Source organism: Gopherus flavomarginatus, chromosome 18 (genome assembly GCF_025201925.1).
Source record: "Gopherus flavomarginatus isolate rGopFla2 chromosome 18, rGopFla2.mat.asm, whole genome shotgun sequence".
NCBI lineage: Eukaryota > Metazoa > Chordata > Testudines > Testudinidae > Gopherus > Gopherus flavomarginatus.
This window is the reverse complement of record NC_066634.1, coordinates 213336-236404: the sequence shown is the minus strand read 5'-3', so window position 1 is coordinate 236404 and position 23069 is coordinate 213336. Positions and strand designations below refer to the sequence as shown.

Here is a 23069-nt window from a genome sequence, read left to right as displayed (position 1 = left end):
GGGCTGGGAGCCAAGACTCATGGGTTCTCTCCCCAGCTCTGGGAAGGGAGTGGGGCCTGCTGGTTACAGCATGGGTGTGGGGAGCCCCAGGACTCCTGGGTTCTCTGCCCAGCTCAGGAAGGGTGGCTGGTGGTTAGAGCAGGGGGGTGGAGGACCCCCAGGACTCCTGGGTTCTCTCCCAGGCCTGTGCTCTTGCACTCAGGGCCCCGCTGTGGGGAGCGAGGCAGAAGCTGTGAAGCCGCCCCCCGGGCTCACTGGGGAAGTGAGAAACCCGGCAGGGTGGGGCTGGCCCCGGCCCCTCGTGTGGTTTGGGCTCCTCCCAGGAAGCCTCTCCAGCCCAGGCCTGGGCAGTGAACGCGGCTCCCACCCTCTGCTGGGGGGAGTCCAGAGTGGAAGGGTGGGAGCCAGGTCTCCTGCGTTCTCTTTCCAGGGGCCTCTGGGAGGGGTGTGGGGGGGTCCCCGTGCCTCAGTTTCCCAGCATGGGGTTCTGGCTCAGTGATCCTACCCAGCTCCCCCCCTTCCCTCCCATGGCAGAGGAATTCGGCCCAGAGCTGAGTCATGGTGGCTCCCTGTAAACACGGCCCCAAGCTGGAGCCACTTCCTTATAGGGCAGAGTTTCTAGCCCCCACCAGCGCCCTGCTCCCTCCCTGTGCCAGAAATAGAACCCAGGCATCCGGGCTCCCAACCACCAGGCCACTCCCCTCCCAGAGCCGGGGCAGAACCCAGGCGTCCGGGCTCTCAGCCCCTGCCACCCCTATGCTCTGCTCACCAGCCTCCTCCCCTCCCAGAGCCGGGGCAGAACCCAGGCGTCCGGGCTCTCAGCCCCTGCCACCCCTATGCTCTGATCACCAGCCTCCTCCCCTCCCAGAGCCGGGGCAGAACCCAGGCGTCCGGGCTCTCAGCCCCTGCCACCCCTATGCTCTGATCACCAGCCTCCTCCCCTCCCAGAGCAGGGGCAGAACCCAGGCGTCCGGGCTCTCAGCCCCTGCCACCCCTATGCTCTGCTCACCAGCCTCCTCCCCTCCCAGAGCCGGGGCAGAACCCAGGCGTCCGGGCTCTCAGCCCCTGCCACCCCTATGCTCTGCTCACCAGCCTCCTCCCCTCCCAGAGCCGGGGCAGAACCCAGGCGTCCGGGCTCTCAGCCCCTGCCACCCCAATGCTCTGATCACCAGCCTCCTCCCCTCCTAGAGCCAAGGCAGAACCCAGGCGTCCGGGCTCTCAGCCCCTATGCTCTGATCACCAGCCTCCTCCCCTCCCAGAGCCGGGGCAGAACCCAGGCGTCCGGGCTCTCAGCCCCTGCCACCCCTATGCTCTGATCACCAGCCTCCTCCCCTCCCAGAGCAGGGGAAGAACCCAGGCGTCCGGGCTCTCAGCCCCTGCCACCCCTATGCTCTGCTCACCAGCCTCCTCCCCTCCCAGAGCCGGGGCAGAACCCAGGCGTCCGGGCTCTCAGCCCCTATGCTCTGCTCACCAGCCTCCTCCCCTCCCAGAGCCGGGGCAGAACCCAGGCGTCCGGCTGCTTACGCAGGCTCCCTGCCGCTCAGCGCCCCCTAGTGTCCGAACTGGGGCTGGGACTTGAGGGGGCCCTGCCTATGTGGGGCAAGGGCGCTGTGGTCTCTGGCTCCCCCTGCTGGTCAGACACAGACATGCAGGGATCTCGAGGCGGGGCTGGGGGCGGGGGGCAGGAGCAGAACTGCAGGACACCTGGGTTCCCTACCTGGCCAGCTGCCGCCATCTCCTCCCTGGGCCCTGCCTCAGTTTCCCTGGCTGGGAAAGGGGAACAACGATTTGTCAGAGTGAGCTCCTTGGCAGGGTCCCCATGGGGGAGGCCCCCAATCTTGGTCAAGGGGAAGGAACCATGCACGGGGGGGCCAAACCTCAGTTAGGGGGTGCAGGCTCCACAAGGGGAGGGGGCGATCTCAGTTGGGGGGAGGGTCTGCGTGGGGGGGAAATCAGGGATAATTAGCACCAGTTAATAATTAATTACTCTTTTATTATCCCAGGAATAGTGGGACAGCAGCTCCCTTGTGGGATGGGGGCCCTGGAGCTCCCCACCCTTCTCCCCTTCCCCAGCCCAGTCCTGGGGTCACCCCGGCAGCCCACCGGCAGCGGCCAGGCGGGCCTGGTAGCACCGACGCAGCTCCTCCATCCTCGCAGCTGGAACAGAAACAATTCACATCAGTTCAGCAGCTGCCCCCAAACCCCGGCCGGACGCCTGGGTTCTCTGCCTGCTCTGGGGCAACTTACGCAGTGTCACTGGGGGGCTGGTGCCTTGCTCGCCGCGTCTCCGCTCCACCGTCTGCACCACCTGCTCTGAGGTGTCGCTCAGCTGGGCCAGCGCCCGCAGCTCCTGGGGGAAGCTTTGGGGGGTGAGACCCTGGCACCATGGACCCTCCCCTTCCACCCCAGGGACTTCGCAGCCCCCCACCCCACCCCTTCTAGGACCTTGCTGGGGGGGCTGTCATTAAGGGCCCCACACCCATCTGGAGGGGGACCCATAGAGACCACGCCCCTTCTGTAGCTCCACCCCTCCCCATATTGCTCAGGCAAAGGGCCCATCCCCAGCCCCCTCAGTACCTGGGTGCAGAGGGTGAGGGCCTGGTGCAGGTGCTGGGCCAGGGGACCACAGGGGCTGAGCCGTGGGGCGGGGCCACGGACGCAGTGTTCCCGCAGCTCTGTCTCGTACACTTGCCTGAAGGCCGCCATCAGCTGGTGTGAGTCGCAGGCTGCCAGCGCCAGGGTCTGCAGGGCAGTGCCAGGGGCCAGGGGCTCCGTGTCCCCCTGCAGGGAGGAGCTCTGTGGGGAACGGGGTCAGTCTGGGTGCCCCAAAGGGCTCCCTTGCCCAGCAGAGAACCCAGGAGTCCTGGCTCCCAGCCCCCCTGCTCTGACCCCCCAGCCCCCACTCCTCTGACAGAGCTGGGAGAGAACCAGGAGTCCTGGCTCCCAGCCCCCCTGCTCTGACCCACCAGCCCCCACTCCCCTCCCAGAGCTGGGAGAGAACCCAGGAGTCCTGGCTCCCAGCCCCCCCAGCTCTGACAGAGCCAGGGAGAGAGCCCAGGAGTCCTGGTGCTGAGTCCCTACCCAGAGTGCACAGGGATCTAACTCTGTTCCCGGATGTACGGTTCCCCCAGAAGTCTCGGCTTCCCCCCAGCAAGCACACCTCTGCGCTCAGCCGCTCCAGTGCGGCGTTTGCCTCCTCCAGGGTCCTGGAGAGCTCAGCCAGCGTCTTCCCACTGGATCTCCCTGACAGCCGGCTCCTTCGGAGAAACGGGGTGGTTACAGCACGCAGTGGGGAGCCCGGACGCTTGGGTTTTCTTCCTGGCTCTGGGAGGGCAGTGGGGGCTGGTGGGTTAGAGCAGGGGGCTGGGAGCCAGGACTCCTGGGTTCTCTCCCCGGCTGTGGGGGGGCTGGGAGCCTGGACTCCTGGGTTCTCTCCCGGCTCTGGGAGGGGAGTGGGGGCTGGTGGTCAGAGCAGGGGGGCTGGGAGCCAGGACTGCTGGGTTCTCTCCCGGCTCTGGGAGGGGGGTGGGGGCTGCTGGTTAGAGCAGGGGGGCTGGGAGCCTGGACTCCTGGGTTCTCTCCCCAGCTCTGGGAGGGGAGTGGGGGCTGGTGGGTTAGAGCAGGGGGTCTGGGAGCCAGGACTCCTGGGTTCTCTCCCGGCTCTGGGAGGGGGGTGGGGGCTGCTGGGTTAGAGGGGGGGCTGGGAGCCAGGACTCCTGGGTTCTCCCCCAGCTCTGGGAGAGGAACTGGCAGAGTTAGCAGAGAGAAAATCTCCATGGAGCAGGATGGGGGCAGGGCCCAGCCTTGGCTGGGGGGGGGTCTGTGAAGGGGACAAACCCCCAACAAACCTCATGTGCGGGGCCAGCTCCTCCAGCAGCAGCGGCTTGATGTCGGCGGTGCAGGGGGGCAGGGTGGGGGCCAGCAAGGCCGGCAAACTGGGGCTGGAGAAGACCTCGCGAAGGAACTCCTCGTTCTTCCTCGCGGCCCCCCGGAGCGACTCCTCCCTGCTGCAGGGACAGGCAGGGTCAGCCAGGACTCCTGGGTTCCCTCCCTGGCTCGGGGCTGGGGGGTCAGAGCAGGGGGGCTGGGAGCCAGGACTCCTGGGTTCCCTCCCCGGCTCGGGGCTGGGGGGTCAGAGCAGGGGGGCTGGGAGCCAGGACTCCTGGGTTCCCTCCCCGGCTCGGGGCTGGGGGGTCAGAGCAGGGGGGCTGGGAGCCAGGACTCCTGGGTTCTCTCCCCGGCTCGGGGCTGGGGGGTCAGAGCAGGGGGGCTGGGAGCCAGGACTCCTCGGTTCCCTCCCTGGCTCGGGGCTGGGGGGTCAGAGCAGGGGGGCTGGGAGCCAGGACTCCTGGGTTCCCTCCCTGGCTCGGGGCTGGGGGGTCAGAGCAGGGGGGCTGGGAGCCAGGACTCCTGGGTTCCCTCCCTGGCTCGGGGCTGGGGGGTCAGAGCAGGGGGGCTGGGAGCCAGGACTCCTGGGTTCCCTCCCCGGCTCGGGGCTGGGGGGTCAGAGCAGGGGGGCTGGGAGCCAGGACTCCGGGGTTCTCTCCCCGGCTCGGGGCTGGGGGGTCAGAGCAGGGGGGCTGGGAGCCAGGACTCCTGGGTTCCCTCCCTGGCTCGGGGCTGGGGGGTCAGAGCAGGGGGGCTGGGAGCCAGGACTCCTGGGTTCCCTCCCTGGCTCGGGGCTGGGGGGTCAGAGCAGGGGGGCTGGGAGCCAGGACTCCTGGGTTCTCTCCCCGGCTCTGGGCTGGGGGGTCAGAGCAGGGGGGCTGGGAGCCAGGACTCCTGGGTTCCCTCCCTGGCTCGGGGCTGGGGGGTCAGAGCAGGGGGGCTGGGAGCCAGGACTCCTGGGTTCCCTCCCTGGCTCGGGGCTGGGGGGTCAGAGCAGGGGGGCTGGGAGCCAGGACTCCTGGGTTCCCTCCCCAGCTCTGGGAGGGAAGTGGGGGCTTGTAAGCTGGAGCACCCCTAGTGCTCCCCTGCAGCACAGCGCCCCCTAGCGCCCAGCACTGCCTGGCAGAGGAGAGGCCCCCACCCCCCGCAGACACCTCCCAGAGCTTGCAGCGGGCAGGCCTCCTGGACCTGGAGGTGGTCGAGTCCCCGGTGTCCGTCCCAGTGATGGCGTCCAGGTACCGAATCACATCCAGCAGCTGCTCCATGAACCGGAGCTGCCGCTCGGCACTGGCCTCCCCCTGCAGAGAGATGGTGGTGAGAGCGCCCCCTGCAGATCGCTGTTACGCCACCCCCTCCCCTCCCAGAGCCGGAAGAGAACCCAGGCATCCGGGCTCCCAGCCCCCTCCCCTCCCAGAGCCGGGGGAGAGAACCCAGGAGTCCTGGCTCCCAGCCCCCCTGCTCTAACCCACCAGCCCCCTCCCTTCCCAGAGCCAGAAGAGAACCCAGGCATCCGGGCTCCCAGCCCCCCTCCCCTCCCAGAGCCTGGGAGAGAACCCAGGCATCAGGGCTCCCAGCCCCCCTCCCCCCCTCAACGCCGGGGAGAACCCAGGCGTCCGGGCTCCCAGCCCCCCTCCCCCCCCCGAGCCACAGAGAACCCAGGCGTCAGAGCTCCCAGCCCCCCTCCCCCCCTCAACGCCGGGGAGAACCCAGGCGTCCGGGCTCCCAGGCCCCCTCCCCCCCCCGAGCCGCAGAGAACCCAGGCGTCCGGGCTCCCAGCCCCCCTCCCCCCCCCCCGAGCTGCAGAGAACCCAGGTGTCCGGGCTCCCAGCCCCCCTCCCCCCCCGAGCCGCAGAGAACCCAGGCGTCCCGATTATCCTAAACTCCAACACCTCAATGAGATCAAGCTCGTCTGATCGACACAGCAGCAGGTCGGAGCCCAGTTTGGCCATTTCTGTCAGGAGAGAACAGAGCCAGTGAAACCCTCACGCTGGGATGCGCCTGCCCCTGGGCTGGGGCCTGGTGGTAAAATCCAGAGCAGGGGGCTGGAAGCCAGGACTCCTGGGTTCTCTCCCGGCTCTGGGAGGCAAGTGGGGGCTGGTGGTTAGAGCAGGGGGGGGCTGGAAGCCAGGACTCCTGGGTTCTCCCCCGGCTCGGGGAGGGGAGTGGGAGCTGGTGGTTAGAGCAGGGGGGGGCTGGAAGCCAGGACTCCTGGGTTCTCCCCCGGCTCGGGGAGGGGAGTGGGAGCTGGTGGTTAGAGCAGGGGGGGGCTGGAAGCCAGGACTCCTGGGTTCTCCCCCGGCTCGGGGAGGGGAGTGGGGGCTGGTGGTTAGAGCAGGGGGGGCTGAGAGCCAGGACTCCTGGGTTCTCTCCTGGCTATGGGAGGGCAGTGGGGGCTGGTGGTTAGAGCAGGGGGGGCTGGAAGCCAGGACTCCTGGTTCTCTCCCAGCTCGGGGAGGGGAGGGGGAGCTGGTGGTTAGAGCAGGGGGGCTGGGAGCCAGGACTCCTGGGTTCTCTCCCGGCTCTGGGAGGCAAGTGGGGGCTGGTGGTTAGAGCAGGGGAGTTGGGAGCCAGGACTCCTGGGTTCTCTCCTGGCTCTGGGAGGGGAGTGGGGGCTGGTGGGTTAGAGCGGGGGGGGCTGGGAGCCAGGACTCCTGGGTTCTCTCCCGGCTTGGGGAGGGGCGGGGGGGCTGGTGGGTTAAAGCAGGGGGGCTAGAAGCCCGAACTCTTGGGCTCTTTCCCAGCTCTGGTAGAGGAGTGGAGCCTCTGGGGGCTTGGTGGGGAGTCAGCCCCCATACGTGGGAAGCTCTGGGGCTCCCCAAACCTTCCCCATTGAGCTGGACACACCTTGAGTTTTCTCCTCCATCTGCGACTCCGTGAGAGTGGCGAATTGCTCTTGGAGGGGGGGGTTCGCTCTAGGGGGCGGGGGAGAAAGCGTCACTGCAGGAGCCAGGCTGATGTGCCCAACTCTGGGGAATTCACGCCCTGGGGAGCTAAGGTGGGCAGTGCAGGGCCATAAATGGGTCCTGGGGGGGCTAAGGGGGGTGACTGGGGGGCACTGGGGTGGGGTCCCGGGTCCTAGGCGCTGGGGAGGTCCCAGGGGGGCGCTTTGGGGGGTCCCAGGTACCGGGTGCTGGGGGGGTCACCAGGGCGGTCCCGGGCGCTGGCAGGGTCCGGGGGGGCAGTAGGGGGTCCCACGTACCGGGCGCTGGGCGGGGGTGCTAGGGGGGTTCTGGGTACCGGGCACTAGGGGGGTCCCGGAGGGGCACTAGGGGGTCCCAGATACTGGGTGCTGGGGGGGGGCCGCTAGGGGGGTTCTGGGTCCCGGATGCTGGGGGGTTCAGGGTACCGGACGCTGGAGGGGGGCACTAGGGGGTTCCGGGTACCGGACGCTGGGGGTTCTGGGTACTGGGCGCTAGGGGGGTCCTGGTACCGGGTGCTAGGGGGGGCACTAGGGGGGGTCACGGAGGGGTGCTAGGGGGGTTCCAGGTACCAGTTGCTAGGGGGGTTCCGGGTACCGGGCGCTAGGGGTGTTCGGGGTACTGGGCGCTAGGGGGGTCCCGGGTACCGGGCGCTAGGGGGGGCGCTGGGGGGGTCACGGAGGGGTGCTAGGGGGGTTCCAGGTACCGGTTGCTAGGGGGGTTCCAGGTACCGGGCGCTGGGGGGGGTGCTAGGGGGTCTCAGGTACCGGGCGCTGGGGAGGTCCCAGGTACCGGGCGTTGGGGGGGGACTAGGGGGGTTCCGGGTACCGGGCGCTGGGGAGGTCCCAGGTACCGGGCGCTGGGGGGGGGCGCTAGGGGGTTCCGGGTACCGGGCGCTGGGGGGGGCGCTAGGGGGGTCCCGGGTACCGGGCGCTGGGGGGGGGGCGCTAGGGGGGTCCCGGGTACCGGGCGCTGGGGGGGGGCGCTAGGGGGGTCCCGGGTACCGGGCGCTGGGGGGGGGGGCGCTAGGGGGGTCCCGGGTACCGGGCGCTGGGGGGGGGCGCTAGGGGGGTCCCGGGTACCGGGCGCTGGGGGGGGGCGCTAGGGGGGTCCCGGGTACCGGGCGCTGGGGGGGGCGCTAGGGGGGTTCCGGGTACCGGGCGCAGAGCCAGGCCAGCAGCTCCAGGCGCTGGGCCGAGGGGGCGCAGAGGAGCCCCAGGGCCGCCCCGGGCTCGGGCAGGAAAACTCCGTCCAGCAGGGGGCAGCGCAGCTCCTAGGGGGACACAGCGGGTCAGATGGCTCCCCCCCACCACGGCACAATGGCTCCGCCCGCCTGCTCCCCCGCGTGTGATCCTCCCGCCCAGCACCTCCGACAACCCTCCTCGGCACAATGGTCTCACCCATGTGCGATGGTCCCGCCCGGCACCCCCCTCCCCCTCCGGGTGCGATGGTCCCGCCCGGCAGCCCCCCTCCCCCGGGAGGTTTGATGGTCCCGCCCGGCAGCAACCCCCTCCCCCTCCGGGTGCGATGGTCCCGCCCGGCAGCCCCCCTCCCCCGGGAGGTTTGATGGTCCCGCCCGGCAGCAACCCCCTCCCCCTCCGGGTGCGATGGTCCCGCCCGGCAGCAACCCCCTCCCCCTTCGGGTGCGATGGTCCCGCTCGGTACCTTCAGTTGCTCATACACCGAGGCGGCCGCGGCCTCCGCCATCTTTCCTGCAGCCCGCGTAGCGCTGAGCCCCGCTCCAATTGGCCAGCGCAGGTGCCACTCACACTGACCTGCAGCGCTCATTGGCTGATGGCCTCACAGAAGCCACGCCCCTTTTCTATCCCTCTCCGCAATACAGAGTGGCGGGGCTGGTCCGGGTAAAGGGCGGAGCCGAGTTAGGGTTATCGGGGCGGGGCCAGGTAAGGGGGCGGGGCCAGGTAAGGGTTATCGGGGCGGAGCCGGGTCAGGGGGCGGTGCCGGGTTAGGGTTATCGGAGCGGGGCTAGGTAAGGGGGCGGGGCCAGGTTAGAGTTATTGGGGCGGAGCCTGGTAAGGGGGCGGGGCCGATCGGGGCGGGGCCGGGTTAGGGTTATTGGGGCGGAGCCGGGTAAGGGCCGGGTAATAGGGCAGGACTGGTTATCAGGGCGGGGCCAAGTAAGGGGGCGGGGCCGGGTTAGGGTTATCGGGGCGGGGCCGGGTCAGGGGGCGGGGCCAGGTTAGGGTTATCAGGGCAGAGCCGGGTAAAGGGACACCCCTGGGTTAGGGTTAGTGGGGCGGAGCCGGGTAAGGGGGCGGGGCCGATCGGGGCGGGGCTGGGTAAGGGTTATCGGGGCGGGGCCAGGTAAGGGGGCGGGGCCAGGTAAGGGTTATTGGGGTGGGGCCGGGTAAGGGTTATTGGGGCGGGGCCGGGTAACAGGGCAGGACTGGTTATCAGGGCGGAGCCGGGTAAGGGGGCGGGGCCGGGTTAGGGTTATCAGGGCAGGGCCGGGTAATAGGGCAGGACTGGTTATCAGGGCGGGGCCAAGTAAGGGGGCGGGGCCAGGTTAGGGTTATCAGGGCAGGGCCGGGTAAGGGGGTGAGGCCGGGTTAGGGTTATCGGGGCGGGGCCGGGTAAAGGGACACCCCTGGGTTAGGGTTAGTGGGGCGGAGCCGGGTCAGGGGGCGGGGCCGGGTTAGGGTTATCGGGGCGGGGCCAGGTAAGGGAGCGGGGCCAGGTTAGGGTTATCGGGGCGGGGCCGGGTAAAGGGACACCCCTGGGTTAGGGTTATCGGGGCGGGGCCGGGTCAGGGGGCGGGGCCGGGTTAGGGTTACCGGGGCAGAGCCGGGTAAAGGGACACCCCTGGGTTAGGGTTATCGGGGCGGGGCCGGGTCAGGGGGCGGGGCCAGGTTAGGGTTACCGGGGCGGGGCCGGGTCAGGGGGCGGGGCCGGGTTAGGGTTATCGGAGCGGGGCTAGGTAAGGGGGCGGGGCCAGGTTAGGGTTATCAGGGCGGAGCCGGGTAAAGGGACACCCCTGGGTTAGGGTTAGTGGGGCGGAGCCGGGTAAGGGGGTGGGGCCGATCGGGGCGGGGCTGGGTAAGGGTTATCGGGGCGGGGCCAGGTAAGGGTTATTGGGGTGGGGCCGGGTAACGGGGCGAGGCCGGGTTAGGGTTATTGGGGCAGGGCCGGGTAACAGGGCAGGACTGGTTATCAGGGCGGGGCCAAGTAAGGGGGCGGGGCCAGGTTAGGGTTATCAGGGCAGGGCCGGGTAAGGGGGTGAGGCCGGGTTAGGGTTATCCAAGTGGAGCCAGTAAAGGGGCAGGGCTGGGTAAGGGGGCGGGTCTGGTTAATGGGGTGGGGCCGGGTTAGGGTTATCGGGGTGGGGTAAGGGGGCGGGGCCGGGTGAAAGAGTGGGGCCAAGTTAGGGTTATCAGGGCAGGGCCGGGTTAAGGTTATCAGGGCAGGGCAAGGGGGCGGGGGCAGGTGAAGGGGGGGCTGGGTTAGGGTTATCAGGGCGGGGCTGGGTAAGGTGGTAGGGCCGGTTTATGGGGTGGGGTCGGGTTAAGGTTGTCAGGGCGGGGTGAAGGGGCGGGGCCGGGGTAGGGTTAGCAGGGCAGGGCGGGGCCAGGTGAAGGGGCGGGGCCGGATTAAGGTTAGGGGTGGCGTTATTAGCAGGGCGCAGAAGCCGCAGCATGGGGGGGCTGCACCAGGCAGCTCTTGCGGTTAGCCCCTCCCCCCTCTGGCCGGGGGCAGGGGGTCCATGGGCTCAGAGGAAGCAGCGTTTCCTCTGCTCACAAAGGCAGGAAGCCGGAGGCGCTGCAGGAGGGGGGCACTAGGGGGGCCTGTGGCTCTTCCAGGCTGGATGGGAAGTCAGGGGAGATTTGGCCTGGGAAGAGCGCCCCCCACCAAGCCCCCCAGTGCCCAGCCCTGCCCGCCAGGGGAGAGCTCCCCCTGCCCCCCCGTTGAGCCCCCAAACCGGAGCCCCCCAGCACCCTGCCCTGCCCCCCAGGAGAGAGCAGCCCCCACTCCGCCGACGAGCACCCCCTGCCAAATACCTCTCTCCAGCGCCCCTCGCCCGGTGCCCCCCAGCGCCCAGCCCTGACTCCTGGCAAATCTCACAGTTCTGCTCCCCCAGCTCCGGACGCAGCTGGCTGCACAGGGGAAGGGCAGCTGCAGGAGGGATGGGGATGGGGGGCTGCTCAGGGAGGGGGGAAAGGCCTGATACAGGCTCCCGGCCCCCGCGCAGGCTCCAGGGACTGAGCGCAGCCCCCCAGCTTGATCCCCACCGCAGCCAAGGTGCAGCAAGAAACGCCCTGACCTCTGCTAGGGGAAAAGTGAGGTTCTGACCCACCAGCCCCACTCTGCTCCCGGAGCCGGGAGAGAACCCAGGCAGTCCTGGCTCCCAGCCCCCCTGCTGTAACCACCAGCCCCCACTGCCCTCCCAAAGCTGGGGATAGAACCCAGGAGTCCTGTGCTGGGGAGAAGAATCCCCCGCTGGAAAACACTGCAGAAGCAGGGGGTTAAAGTCCAGCTTTATTGTCCCTGCTGGTTCCCAGCCCTGCCCTCCCCCCCTTCACAGTCCCTGAACACCCCAACAACGGCACATCTGCTGCACAAGGTGGGGGGAAGAGTTAGAACAGTGAAAAAACAACACCCCCCCCCCACAGGCCCAAGCATCAGCTAGTGAGGATCAGTGTGACCGTCTGGCACTTGGACACACACACAGGCATGGCACATCCCCTCCAGCAGGGACACGCCAGGGTTCCTCTCCTCCAGCAGCGACACGCACGTGGGGACACCCATGGGACAGCTCCTCCAGCAGGGATGGACAGACGGACACCGTTCTTTCCTGGCTCCCAGGTCTCTGCTGCAAACCCACTGCAACACAATCTGGTTTTCGGCTGGGAACCCTACCGAGAACTAGTTCTAGAGTTGCCAAGTAGCCCCAGTTCCAATCCAGTTGTTCAAAACTCATAAGCACGTGGTTGGATGTGGTCCAGGTCAGCGTTCAGTCTCGGGGTGACATTCCAGCGCAGGCATTGCGGTGAGGTCTGATGGGGAAGTGTCCTGATTCAACTTCTGGAGCTGCAAGTTCTAGACTCCAGTAGCGTAGCCTAACTGGCTCTAGAACCAAAAGATACCAGCAAGGCAGGCGAGTGGGCTCTGGATCGTTGTTCTAGGGCCCCAGGTTCCAGACCTGGCACTGGAGATCACTTGACCCACTTCGAGATCTGCCGGTTCTAGACTCTGGCATGATTATTACTCTCATGATGGCTCTAGAACCAACGGTCCAAACAAGATGGGCATTCTCTATCTTTGTTGTATAGCCAGGTTCCAAATCTGGCCCACATGGCTTTTAAAGGATAATGCTCAAGCAATAAGGTTCTAGATAGAGTGGATCACCAATCCTGGCTACGGGTCCCAGACCTGGCACTGGAGAATCCTGAACGTGCTTCGAGGGCTGCAGGTTGTAGGTTCCACCATAGTAGATTGGTAGCTTTAGAACCAAAAGGTCTCAACAAGGCAGGTAAATGTTGGCTCTGGATCCTGGTTCCAGAACTGCTGTTCCAGACCTGGCACTGGCTAATGGGGATTCCTTCACCCACATCTAGAGCTGCAGGATCTAGATTGTGGAATCGTAGCTCAGTGTCTTATAACTCTCACTGTTGCTTTAGATCAAAAGAAGGCAGTTAATATAAGCCCTCTGTCTTTGTTTTAGAGATGCATATTCCAGACCTGGTTCTGTAGATTCCTTAATCCACTTCTAGAACTGCAGGTTCTAGACTCCACCTTGGTGGTTTCTAACTCTTATTATGGCTCTAGAACTACTGGCTCAAACAAGGCAGACAATTGTTGGTTCCACATCCTGGTTCCAGAGCTTCAGGTTCCAGATCTGGCATATGGTTTTGAAATGGTAGTTCTGGTGCAATCAGATTCTAGGTGCAGCTGATCTCCCCCATTCTAGAGGCCCAGATTTCAGACATGGCATTAGCAGTCAAGATTTCTTAATCTGCCTCTATAGCTGCACGTTCTATGCTCTAGCACAATCGTTTACTGGCTTAATATTCTCCTAATTGAACCTCTAGAACCAAATGTCCAAACAAGATAGTTGATGCAGGTTCCAGGTTCACGTTCTGATGGTTCTACAATGGCTCTGGGGCACAGCTGAATTCTAGAGGTCCAGGTTCCAGACCTGGCATGGCATTCAAGCTCTCATCTGTAGAGCGAAGAGTTCTAGGCTCCAGCATGACCTCACTGGGTTTTATTTTCCTTGTGGTTCCGGAACCAAAAGTGCAAACAAGGAAGTTAATTGTGGCTTCTGGGTTCCTATTCCAGAGCTGCAGGTTCCAGACCTGGCTCCAGAGCACAGATCCCAGAAAAGGCAGGTCTAGATTCATCCCTGCAGGTTCTAGCGTCCTGCCAAGGCCTAGGTTAGCCACACATCCCCTGGTAACCCCGCCGACGCCTAGATTAGCCATGGGGCTCATGGGGGATAACAGGGGCTACGTGGGGTAACGCTGGAAGCTGCCATCCTCTTCCTCACATTCGGAGGGCGGTGGCATGAAGAAGCAGCCTGGGGAGGATGTGGGCGTCTGGCCGTGCCCGTCAGGGGCTCCGGGGGTCGCTGGCGATCCCTTGGCCAGCCCCAGTTCCCTCTCAAAGTCCAGCAGCTGCCCCATGAAGTTGAAGTTGGGCGAGATGTCGGCCTTCTTGCGCTTGACCAGGTCGTAGGCGTCGTTGAGCGACAGGCTGAGGCGCTGCATGAGGTAGGCCACTGTCACCGTCACCGAGCGGCTCACACCCGCCAGGCAGTGAACAAGGATGCCGCAGTTCTGGGACACGGCCTCGTCTGGGGAGGGGGAGAGCCGAGGCAGAGGGGGGTTACGGGGGCGTCGGCATTGTCGGCACCCTCTCTGGGAGGGGGGATGCTAAGGTACGGATGTCGTTAGCAGCCCCTTGAAGTCAGAGAACTGCATAGATTAGCTCCGCGGGGTTCTCCAGTCCCTGCGGGAGGATGAGGGCAAGGGATGGACCACGATCAGTGAGATGGAGAGGGGGCTCATGGGCTGGGCTGGGAACGGAGGAAGGGGGATGGAACGGACCACGGTCACTGATCCATAGGGAGTCGGGGGACTGGAGATGGGAAGGACATACAGGGACAGGGCAGGACCATCCACGGTCAATGAGCCATGGGGGCAGTGGACGGGACGGACCACGGTCTCGGAGGTCTGGGGGCATGGGGAACAAGGAGAGGATGGATGGACCACAGCCAATGCGATGCAGACAGGGCTGATGGGATTGCAAGGAACCAAAGTCAATGAGCTGAGGGGAACATGGTGAAGGGTTGGGAGGGGGCAGAGAGGGTGCACTGGGGGTGGGGGTACAGGAGGGGGCAGTGTGGGGGCTTCGTGGGGCCAGCAGGGCTCCCAGGCACGGGGCGGCAGAGAGGGTGCACTGGGACTGGGGGTACAGGAGGGGGGGCTGTGGGGCGCCATGGGGCTGGCAGTGCTCCCAGGCACGGGGCGGCAGAGAGGGTGCACTGGGACTGGGGGTACAGGAGGGGGGGCTGTGGGGCGCCATGGGGCTGGCAGGGCTCCCAGGCACTGGGTAGCAGGGAGGGTGCACTGGGACTGGGGGTATAGGAGGGGCGCCGTGGGGCGCCGTGGGGCCGGCAGGGCTCCCAGGCACTAGGTAGCAGGGAGGGTACACTGGGACTGGGGGTACAGGAGGGGCGCTGTGGGGTGCCGTGGGGCTGGCAGGGCTCCCAGGCACTGGGTAGCAGAGAGGGTGCACTGGGACTGGGGGTTCAGGAGGGGCGCCGTGGGGCGCTGTGGGGCCAGCAGGGCTCCCAGGCACTGGGTAGTAGGAAGGGTGCACTGGGACTGGGGGTACAGGAGGGGCGCTGTGGGGCGCCATGGGGCCGGCAGGGCTCCCAGGCACTGGGTAGCAGGGAGGGTGCACTGGGACTGGGGGTACAGGAGAGGGCGCCGTGGGACACCGTGGGACCGGCAGGGCTCCCAGGCACGGGGCGGCAGAGAGGGTGCACTGGCGCCGTGGGGCCGGCAGGGCTCCCAGGCACGGGGCGGCAGAGAGGGTGCACTGGCGCCGTGGGGCCGGCAGGGCTCCCAGGCACGGAGCGGCAGAGAGGGTGCACTGGGACTGGGGGTACAGGAGGGGGCGCCGTGGGGCCGGCAGGGCTCCCAGACACTGGGTAGCAGGGAGGGTGCACTGGCGCTGTGGGGCACTGGGTAGCACAGAGGGTTCACTGGCGCTGTGGGGCGCCGTGGGGCGCCGGCACTCACCGATGAAGGCGATGGCCTCCGGGAAGAAGCAGGCCAGGTTCTGGCTCCAGTGGTCCGAGATGGGGATCTGCTTGTAGCGGAAGCCGCCCTGCTCCTCGAAGAGGTTGGGCAGGTTGGGGGTGACGTTCAGGACGTAGCGGATGCCCAGCTGTGCCAGCGTCTCCATGTTGGCCGAGTCGCGGGCGCTGCCCAGGTAGAGGTGAGGCAGGATCTGCACCGGGTAGGACGGGGGGCTGGCTGCCTCCGAGTCCAGGCCCCTGCTGCTCAGGGGTCCCGAGTCCCCGTCTGAGCCCAGGCTCAGCCCCCCCAGCCCCACCACTGGGGTCCCCGCAGGAGCGGGGCAGCTGCTGGCGCTGGGCACCTCCAGGCTGCTCTCGCAGTGATCTGGCCACTCGGACTGGAACTTGGAGAAGCCGCCTGCGGGCGGAGCAGGTGTGTTAGTATTGGTGATATTCTAGCAGGGCCTGGGGCGGGGCCCTCACCCCCCCTCTCCCGACTGGGATCTGGGCCCCATCGCACCGGAGAAACTGAGGCACAGCCAGACCCTCCCCCCAGCCACTCTTGGGGCAGGGGCAGTGCTGGGCCTGTCTCTGTGCTCTGCAGGGCGCGTGGGCGGGGGCAGCAGGGCACGGCCGCGGCACCGACCTTGCAGGTAATACGCCGTGCAGCCTTCCTCCCGCAGCCTGCGCAGCAGCGTGGCCAGCACCGACTCCTCGCCGTCCCGGCCGGGGCACGGCAGCGTGGCCAGCACCGACTCCTCGCCGTCCCGGCCGGGGCGCGGCAGCGTGGCCAGCACTGACTCCTCGCCATCCCGACCGGGGCGCGGCAGCGTGGCCAGCACCGACTCCTCGCCGTCCCATCCGGGGCGCGGCAGCGTGGCGGTGGCCTCGTCGTACAGCAGGACGGCGCCCGGCGCGGGCGGGAGCAGTGCCCGCACCGACATCTTCCCCTTGCGCAGCCGCCGCAGCAGCAGCCCTGGCAGGGCCACGCTCAGCGCCCGGGCCACGTGGCAGGCGTCGTAGCGCTCCCGGCTGCGGCAATCCAGGATGTGCAGCCGGCCAGCCGGGGACGCCAGCTCCCCACAGAGCCACAGGGTGGATTTCCCCAGGGCTTCCATGGGGCTGGGAACGTGGCACAAGCCAATCCTGTCCCGCGGCGCCACGGCTCTGTGTGGACACGGGCTGGCGAGGCGGCCGCCTGGGCCGGGGCCTGAAGGGCACGAGGCACCGCGGACGCCCCCGTCGCTGCCCTCTGTGCGTGTGGGGATGGCCCGGCAGCAAAAGGGGGTGATGCCAGCGCAGATCTCAACCCCCGGAGCGAGGGCAGCGCGGGGTCACGGCTCCAGCCCCTGGCAGCTTCGCGGGGAGGCGTCCCCCGATCCCAGGAGCAGTTTCCTCTCCAGTAGCCACTGCCTGGCTGGGCTGCAGAGCTTGGGATGGGCAGAGAAAGGCCTGAGCCCGGGATAGAGCCGGGGCACAGGGGGCATCTGGGTGGTGAGGGAGACGAGGCCTAGCCGCCACTCGGGGCTCCACGGAGACCTGCCAGGGAGAACGGATGGGAGTCAGCGAGCCGCAGTGGGGGGAGGGAGAGCAGGAGATCCTAGCACCATGCCGGCCCCCTGCATCCTGCCCCAGAGCCGTGACATATCCCCTGGGAGCGCAGGCCGTGGGGCGGGAAGTGTGACTGCTGGCGCCCCTCACTCCCAACCCGCAGCCCCTGCCCGCCCAGCCCTGCCGGTGCCCCTCACTCCCGACCCACAGCCCCTGCCCGCCCAGTCCTGCCGGTGCCCCTCACTCCCGACCCGCAGCCCCTGCCCGCCCAGCCCTGCCGGTGCCCCTCACTCCCGACCTGCAGCCCCTGCCCGCCCAGTCCTGCCGGTGCCCCTCACTCCCGACCCGCAGCCCCTGCCCGCCCAGCCCTGCCGGTGCTCCTCACTCTCGACCCGCAGCCCCTGCCCGCCCAGCCCTGCCGGTGCCCCTCACTCCCGACCCACAGCCCCTGCCCGCCCAGCCCTGCCGGTGCCCCTCACTCCCGACCCGCAGCCCCTGCCCACCCAGCCCTGCCGGTGCTCCTCACTCTCGACCCGCAGCCCCTGCCCGCCCAGCCCTGCCGGTGCCCCTCACTCCCGACCCACAGCCCCTGCCCGCCCAGCCCTGCCGGTGCCCCTCACTCCCGACCCGCAGCCCCTGCCAGCCCAGCCCTGCCGGTGCCCCTCACTCCCGACCTGCAGCCCCTGTCAGCGCCCCTCACTCCCGACCCGCAGCCCTTTGCCCCGGCTCCGGGCTGTAGCTGGCTTGCTGCGCAGAGGATGTGAAGGGCGTGGGGGGAGGGGAGCAGCTCAGCTGGCGTCCATGGGCCCGGCCCGGTGACGGGCCCAGCTGAGGGTCTGGCCGGCTGCCAAGCGCTGATGTCAGCGTTAATTTGGCACCGGTATGAATAATTGATACCAACAGGAACCACAGACGTCCTCTGCCAGAGCATCCCCCTGGGACCCTGCCTGGCTGGGGGTCAGGATGCCAGGGTTCTCACCCAGCTCTGCAAGGGTAGTGGGGCCCGGGGGTTTTGAACGTGGGGGGAGGGCTGGGGATTAGGACACTTGGGTTCTATCCCCAGCTCTGCCCCCATGCTGCTGTACGACCTTGGATAAGTCACTGCCCATCTGTGCCTCAGTTTCCCCTATCACTTTGTCTGTCCATGGCAGGCCATGCACAGATATGAGCAGCCTGCCCTGGTGGGTAGAGTGCGGGACTCAGGACCCCTGGCTTGTATTCCCTGCTTTGCCACTGCCCTCTGGGGTGAACGTGTGCAATTCACATCACCGCTCTGTGCCTCGGTTTCCCCACCAGTGAGGATGATGCCGAGCCCCTTGATACAGTGCTCCAGGAGCGGCTGCTGAAATGCGCTGGACAGGAGCGAGTCACCGTGCGGGGTCCCAGGGCTCAAAGGGGATAGTGCACACAGGCCCAGGAAGAGGGGCTGAGCGGGCAGGATGGTTCTACCTCCGTGCTCTGCCAGCACCTCTGGCCTCAACTGCCCTGGCTTCTGCTCAGCAGCGCCCTGTGAGCTTGGGACAAGCAATGCTCACCGCAGGTGGGGAAACTGAGGCATGGAGCAGGAAAGGGATTTGCTCACCTCTGCTCTGTTCCTGAATCTGTCATCAGGAGTCCTGGTTCCCAGCCCCCCCGCTCTGACCCATCAGCCCCGACTCCCCTCCCCGAGCCCGGGAGAGAACCCAGGAGTCCTGGCTCCCAGCCCCCCCTGCTCTAACCACCAGCCCCCACTCTCCTCCCAGAGCCGGGAGAGAGCCCAGGAGTCCTGGCTCCCAGCCCCCCCTGCTCTAACCACCAGCCCCCACTCCCCCCCCCAGAGCCAGGAGAGAACCCAGGAGTCCTGGGTCCCAGCCCCCCCGCTCTGACCCACCAGCCCCCACTCCCCCCCCCAAGAGCCGGGGAGAGAACTCAGGAGTCCGGGCTCACTCACCAAAACGACCCGAGCACCTCTCCGTCTGGAACCCGCCCACCGCACCGCTCACCCTGCCCGCTGAGCCCCTGGGCCCCCCCGGCTCCCGGCGCTGGGGCTGGGGCTGGGGCTGGGGCGGGCTGTGCGCAGGGCCCGCCCGGCTCCACGTGCGGCCTGTGTACAGCCCGGGGCCACGCCCAGCCCGCCCCGGATTGGTAGGGAAGGAACTGAGTGGGCGGGGCTTGACAAACCGGCTATGGGGGGCCTGGGAGCCAGGACTCCTGGGTTCTCTCCCCGCCTCGGGGAGGGGAGTGGGGGCTGGTGGTTAGAGCAGAGGGGCTGGGAGCCAGGACTCCTGGGTACTCTCCCAGCTCTGGGAGGGGAGTGGGGGCTAGTGGTTAGAGCAGAGGGGCTGGGAGCCAGGACTCCTAGGTTCTCTCCCCGGCTCGGGGAGGGGAGTAGGGGCTGGTGGTTAGAGCAGTGGAGCTGGGAGCCAGGACTCCTGGTTCTCTCCCCGGCTCGGGGAGGGGAGGGGAGTGGGGGCTGGTGGTTAGAGCAGAGGGGCTGGGAGCCAGGACTCCTGGGTTCTCTCCCCGGCTCGGGGAGGGGAGTAGGGGCTGGTGGTGGAGAGGAGGGTGGGGTTCTGCTCCTGCCTGTGGAACAGAGTGTGATTTTGGAAGGGAGGAAGCGGCAGGACTCCTGGGTCTGTTCCCTCTCCGTGCCTTTGGAGGCGGGCCAAATACCATGGCCTCTGTGTGTGACTTAGTTTCCCTGCTGGGTGCTCTGTCAGGCCCAGGCTCGGCGAGTACGCGGGCGCCGGCGCCCTGCAGGCTGTGACTCAGAGCACGGGGTGCGGGGAGACGAGAAGCCTAGAATAGTGGAACAATCTCACCCTCCCACAACACAGCTCCCATCACCTTGGCAACGAGCAGAACTCATAGAGCCGAGTGGGAGGGGGCCAGGAAAAGCCCCGGTGGGGGGAGATCACTTGCTGGGAGGCTGACCCCTCACCGCCAGGTGTTAATTAATCCCAGGCATAGGGCAAGTAACAAATGGGGAAACGGAGTCACAGGCATGCAGCCATGTCTTCCTCCCCCAGGAGAGGTGAGTCAGAGGCAAGGGATGGCCTGATGCTCACTTCCTGTTCTGGCAACCAAATCAGACCCCTCTCTGCAGCTGAGGGGACCCAGGAGTCCTGGCCGCCAGCCCTGCACCCCCTGCTCTGCCCAGGCCCCGGCTCAGTGCTGGTTAGTCACCCGGAGCGGGTGGATGGTGTCATCTGGGCCCATGACGAGTCTCCAGAGACAAGCTGGAACTCAGCGACTCATGGCAAACCCACGCAACCTGCAGCATGCCCCCAGGACACGCGCTCACATCCGCCCCCCAGCACCCTCCCACACAGGGCCCACCTGACCCCACAGCCCTCCTGGAGCTGGGAGAGAACCCAGGAGTCCTGGCTCCCAGCCCCTCCCCCCGCTCTACCCCACCAGACCTCATTCCCCTTCCAGAGCCGGGGAGAGAACCCAGGAGTCCTGGCTCCCAGCCCCCCTGCTCTGACCCACCAGCCCCCACTCCCCTCCTGGAGCTGGGAGAGAACCCAGGAGTCCTGGCTCCCAACCCCCGCTCTACCCAACCAGACCTCACTTCCCTCCCAGAGCCAGGGAAAGAACCCAGGAGTCCTGGCTCCCAGCCGCCCCCCGCTCTCACCCACCAGACGTCACTTCCCTCCCAGAGCCAGGGAAAGAACCCAGGAGTCCTGGCTCCCAGCCCCCCACCCCACCCTATTAAAGCCATAACTTTCTCTCCAGCCCTGCCACCCCCCTCCCAGCTCCAGGCTCGCTGCTGAGATAATCTTCAGGGCTGGAGGAGGGGAGGCACGCCAGCAGTGGGGGTGGGGGGGAAGGATGAACACAGCCCCCTCCCTGCCCACAACATGCTGGCTGGCTGGGAGGGCAACCAGCCCCACAGGGTCCCGCTAGGGAGAGAGCAGGACGAACCCGTTTGGCCCCTGAGCCGCAGACAGACTTCCCACGTCCCGGGGCCATGACTTCCGCAGTGCTGAGGGGGGGGCTGTCCCCTCTGCGGGGTGCCAGCTCCCATCCGGTCTCAGTGTGGCACTGCCCAGGGCAGGGGGGCAGGGAATGGGACACGGGGCCTTTCTCTTCTAGGGGGCCCTGGCTTTGATCTGGCTCCTGGGAGGGACCGGCAGGTAATGGGGCCCGGGGTCTCTCCCCTTGCGCCAGTCCTTAACCACGAGCCTGGGCCAGAGCGGGGCCGGCCCTGGAGACGGGCTCCCGGGCTAGATGGGCCTCGCGCCAGCCTGCCCGTTGCTCCATTCCTGCAGGCACAGCCTGGGGTTCTTCCTGTTTCTCCTGCTGCTCTAAATTTAGAGCGAAAGCAGAGCGGGTCCATGTGCCATCAGCTTCCCACGCAGCCCCGCAGCCGCAGGGCGCGGCAGGAGGAGATGCCTGGGGGCTGAGGCAGCCCCAGAGGCGGGGGCCGTGCAGTGACAGGCCAGAGGGCGCTGGGATGAGAAGCGACACCTCCGCAAGATCAGAGGGGAGGGAAAGGAGGGTCAGTAGGGGCCTGAGAACGATCACATGGGGCCCCGATCTCGGCCAGCGTCTGGGCGGCACTGGGGCCCCTGATCTCGGCCGGGGTCTGGGCGGCACCAGGGGCCCCAATCTCGGCCGGGGTCTGGGCGGCGCTGGCACCAGGCCCCCGATCTCGGCCGGGGTCTGGGCGGCGCTGGCACCGGGGCCCCCGATCTCGGCCGGGGTCTGGGCGGCGCTGGCACCGGGCCCCCGATCTCGGCCGGGGTCTGGGCGGCACTGGGGCCCCTGATCTCGGTCGGGGTCTGGGCGGCGCTGGCACCGGGCCCCCGATCTCAGCCGGGGTGTGGGCGGCACCGGGACCCCCGATCTTGGCTGGGGTCTGGGCGGCGCCGGCACCGGGGCCCCCATCTCGGCCGGGGTCTGGGCGGCGCTGGCACCGGGCCCCTGATCTCGGCCGGGGTCTGGGCGGCACTGGGGCCCCCGATCTCGGCCGGGGTCTGGGCGGCGCTGGCACCCTGCCCCCGATCTCGGCCGGGGTCTGGGTGGCGCTGGCACCGGGGCCCCCAATCTCGGCCGGGGTCTGGGCGGCGCTGGCACCGGGCCCTCGATCTCGGCCGGGGTCTGGGCGGCACTGGGGCCCCCGATCTCGGTCGGGGTCTGGGCGGCGCTGGCACCAGGCCCCTGATCTCAGCTGGGGTGTGGGCGGCACCGGGACCCCGATCTCGGCCGGGGTCTGGGCGGCGCTGGCACTGGGCCCCTGATCTCGGCCGGAGTCTGGGCGGCACTGGGGCCCCCGATCTCGGCCGGGGTCTGGGAGGCGCTGGCACCCCGCCCCCGATCTCGGCCGGGGTCTGGGCGGCGCCAGCACCGGGGCCCCCAATCTCAGCCGGCGTCTGGGCAGCGCCGGCACCGGGGCCCCTGGTCTCGGCCGGGGTCTGGGCGGCGCTGGCACCAGGCCCCTGATCTCGGCCAGGGTCTGGGCGGCGCTGGCACCACGCACACGCCTGCTGTCATAGTGTGCCCTGCTCGGCTGATGGACGCTGGGCCGTAGCGAGCTGGAAATGACGCAGCCCCAAGAGGCCATTATAAATAGACAGCGATCGATACCTCACAGACCAGGCCTCGTGCAGGAGGAACCCGCTCCCATTTTCCTGCAGCCTCTGCCCTCCTCAGAGAGCCCTGCCCAGACGGCCTGAGATCAAGGCCCGACCGAGATCAGGGCCCCGTGGCCCCCCAGGCCCCAACCGAGATCAGGGCCCGTCGCCCCGGGTGCCCCCCAAGCCTTGGCTGAGATCAGGCCCCGTTGCCCCTCAAGCCCTGGCCAAGATCAGGCCCTGTCGCCCCCCAGACCCCGACTGCGATCAGGCCCCATCACCCAGGGCGCCCCCCAGGCCCCAGCCGAGATCAGGGCCCTGTCACCCCCCAGGCCCCGACTGAGATTAACCTGGCTTTTGCTGCCAGCAGCTGAAATGGGGAAACTGAGGCACACTGCTCTGTGGCTGTGGCTAAGCACCCAGCTTAAACTGGGGAGTAGAACTGGGGAAACCGAGGCACAGCTGAGTGCTAGAGGTGACTGTAAGCACCACTTAGCATCTTTCCTGCCTGTAACCCCTCATTTCTCAAAGGAGACCTGTTGCTCTCAGACCTGGGCCTAGGTCCCGTGGTGGATCTGTGATACCGGAGTTCTGGGGCAGCCTCTTGGATCCGGCGGATTCGGGGTCGGTCCCGGTGCAGGAACCCAGCTGAGGGATCCACTTGTTCTCTGTGCAGCTCACCCCCGCCACCCCCCCGGCACCTGTGAATGGAAACCATGGCAACAGCAAGCGGGTGAGGATGAACGGAGTCATTTTCCAGAGCCCAGCCTCGTTCGGGGCTGCGGGACTGTTGATTCGGGGGGGGGGGGGATATTAACACCCCCACCAGTCCTGCCGGTGCCCCTCACTCCTGTCCCTGCCCCTGCCCTCCGAGCCCTTCACTTCTCTCTA

General features: G+C 67.6%; 2 protein-coding genes across 4 annotated transcripts; both read right to left on the bottom strand.

The window, feature by feature from the left end:
* Positions 1-1972: 1972 nt before the first annotated feature.
* Positions 1973-8696, bottom strand: LOC127036816 (HAUS augmin-like complex subunit 7). 3 transcript variants are annotated; one of them, XM_050928046.1, is made up of 9 exons: positions 8472-8696; positions 7964-8079; positions 6733-6800; positions 5778-5839; positions 5077-5186; positions 3849-4007; positions 3161-3257; positions 2578-2796; positions 1973-2350 (listed from the first exon to the last, which is right to left on the bottom strand). In XM_050928046.1, the coding sequence occupies exons 1-9, from the start codon at positions 8592-8594 to the stop codon at positions 2174-2176; spliced, it is 1131 nt and encodes a 376-aa protein (XP_050784003.1). In that variant the 5' UTR covers positions 8595-8696; the 3' UTR covers positions 1973-2173. The 3 variants fall into 3 exon arrangements, with proteins under 3 accessions (XP_050784003.1, XP_050784004.1, XP_050784005.1); XM_050928047.1 differs by having other exon boundaries at positions 3849-4004; XM_050928048.1 differs by having other exon boundaries at positions 2201-2360.
* Positions 8697-11379: 2683 nt separating this feature from the next.
* Positions 11380-23069, bottom strand: LOC127036815 (dual specificity protein phosphatase 9-like). Its single transcript, XM_050928045.1, has 4 exons — positions 22730-23069; positions 15716-16608; positions 15071-15487; positions 11380-13617 (listed from the first exon to the last, which is right to left on the bottom strand). Exons 2-4 carry the CDS (start codon positions 16185-16187, stop codon positions 13271-13273), a joined length of 1236 nt encoding a protein of 411 aa, XP_050784002.1. The 5' UTR covers positions 16188-16608; positions 22730-23069; the 3' UTR covers positions 11380-13270.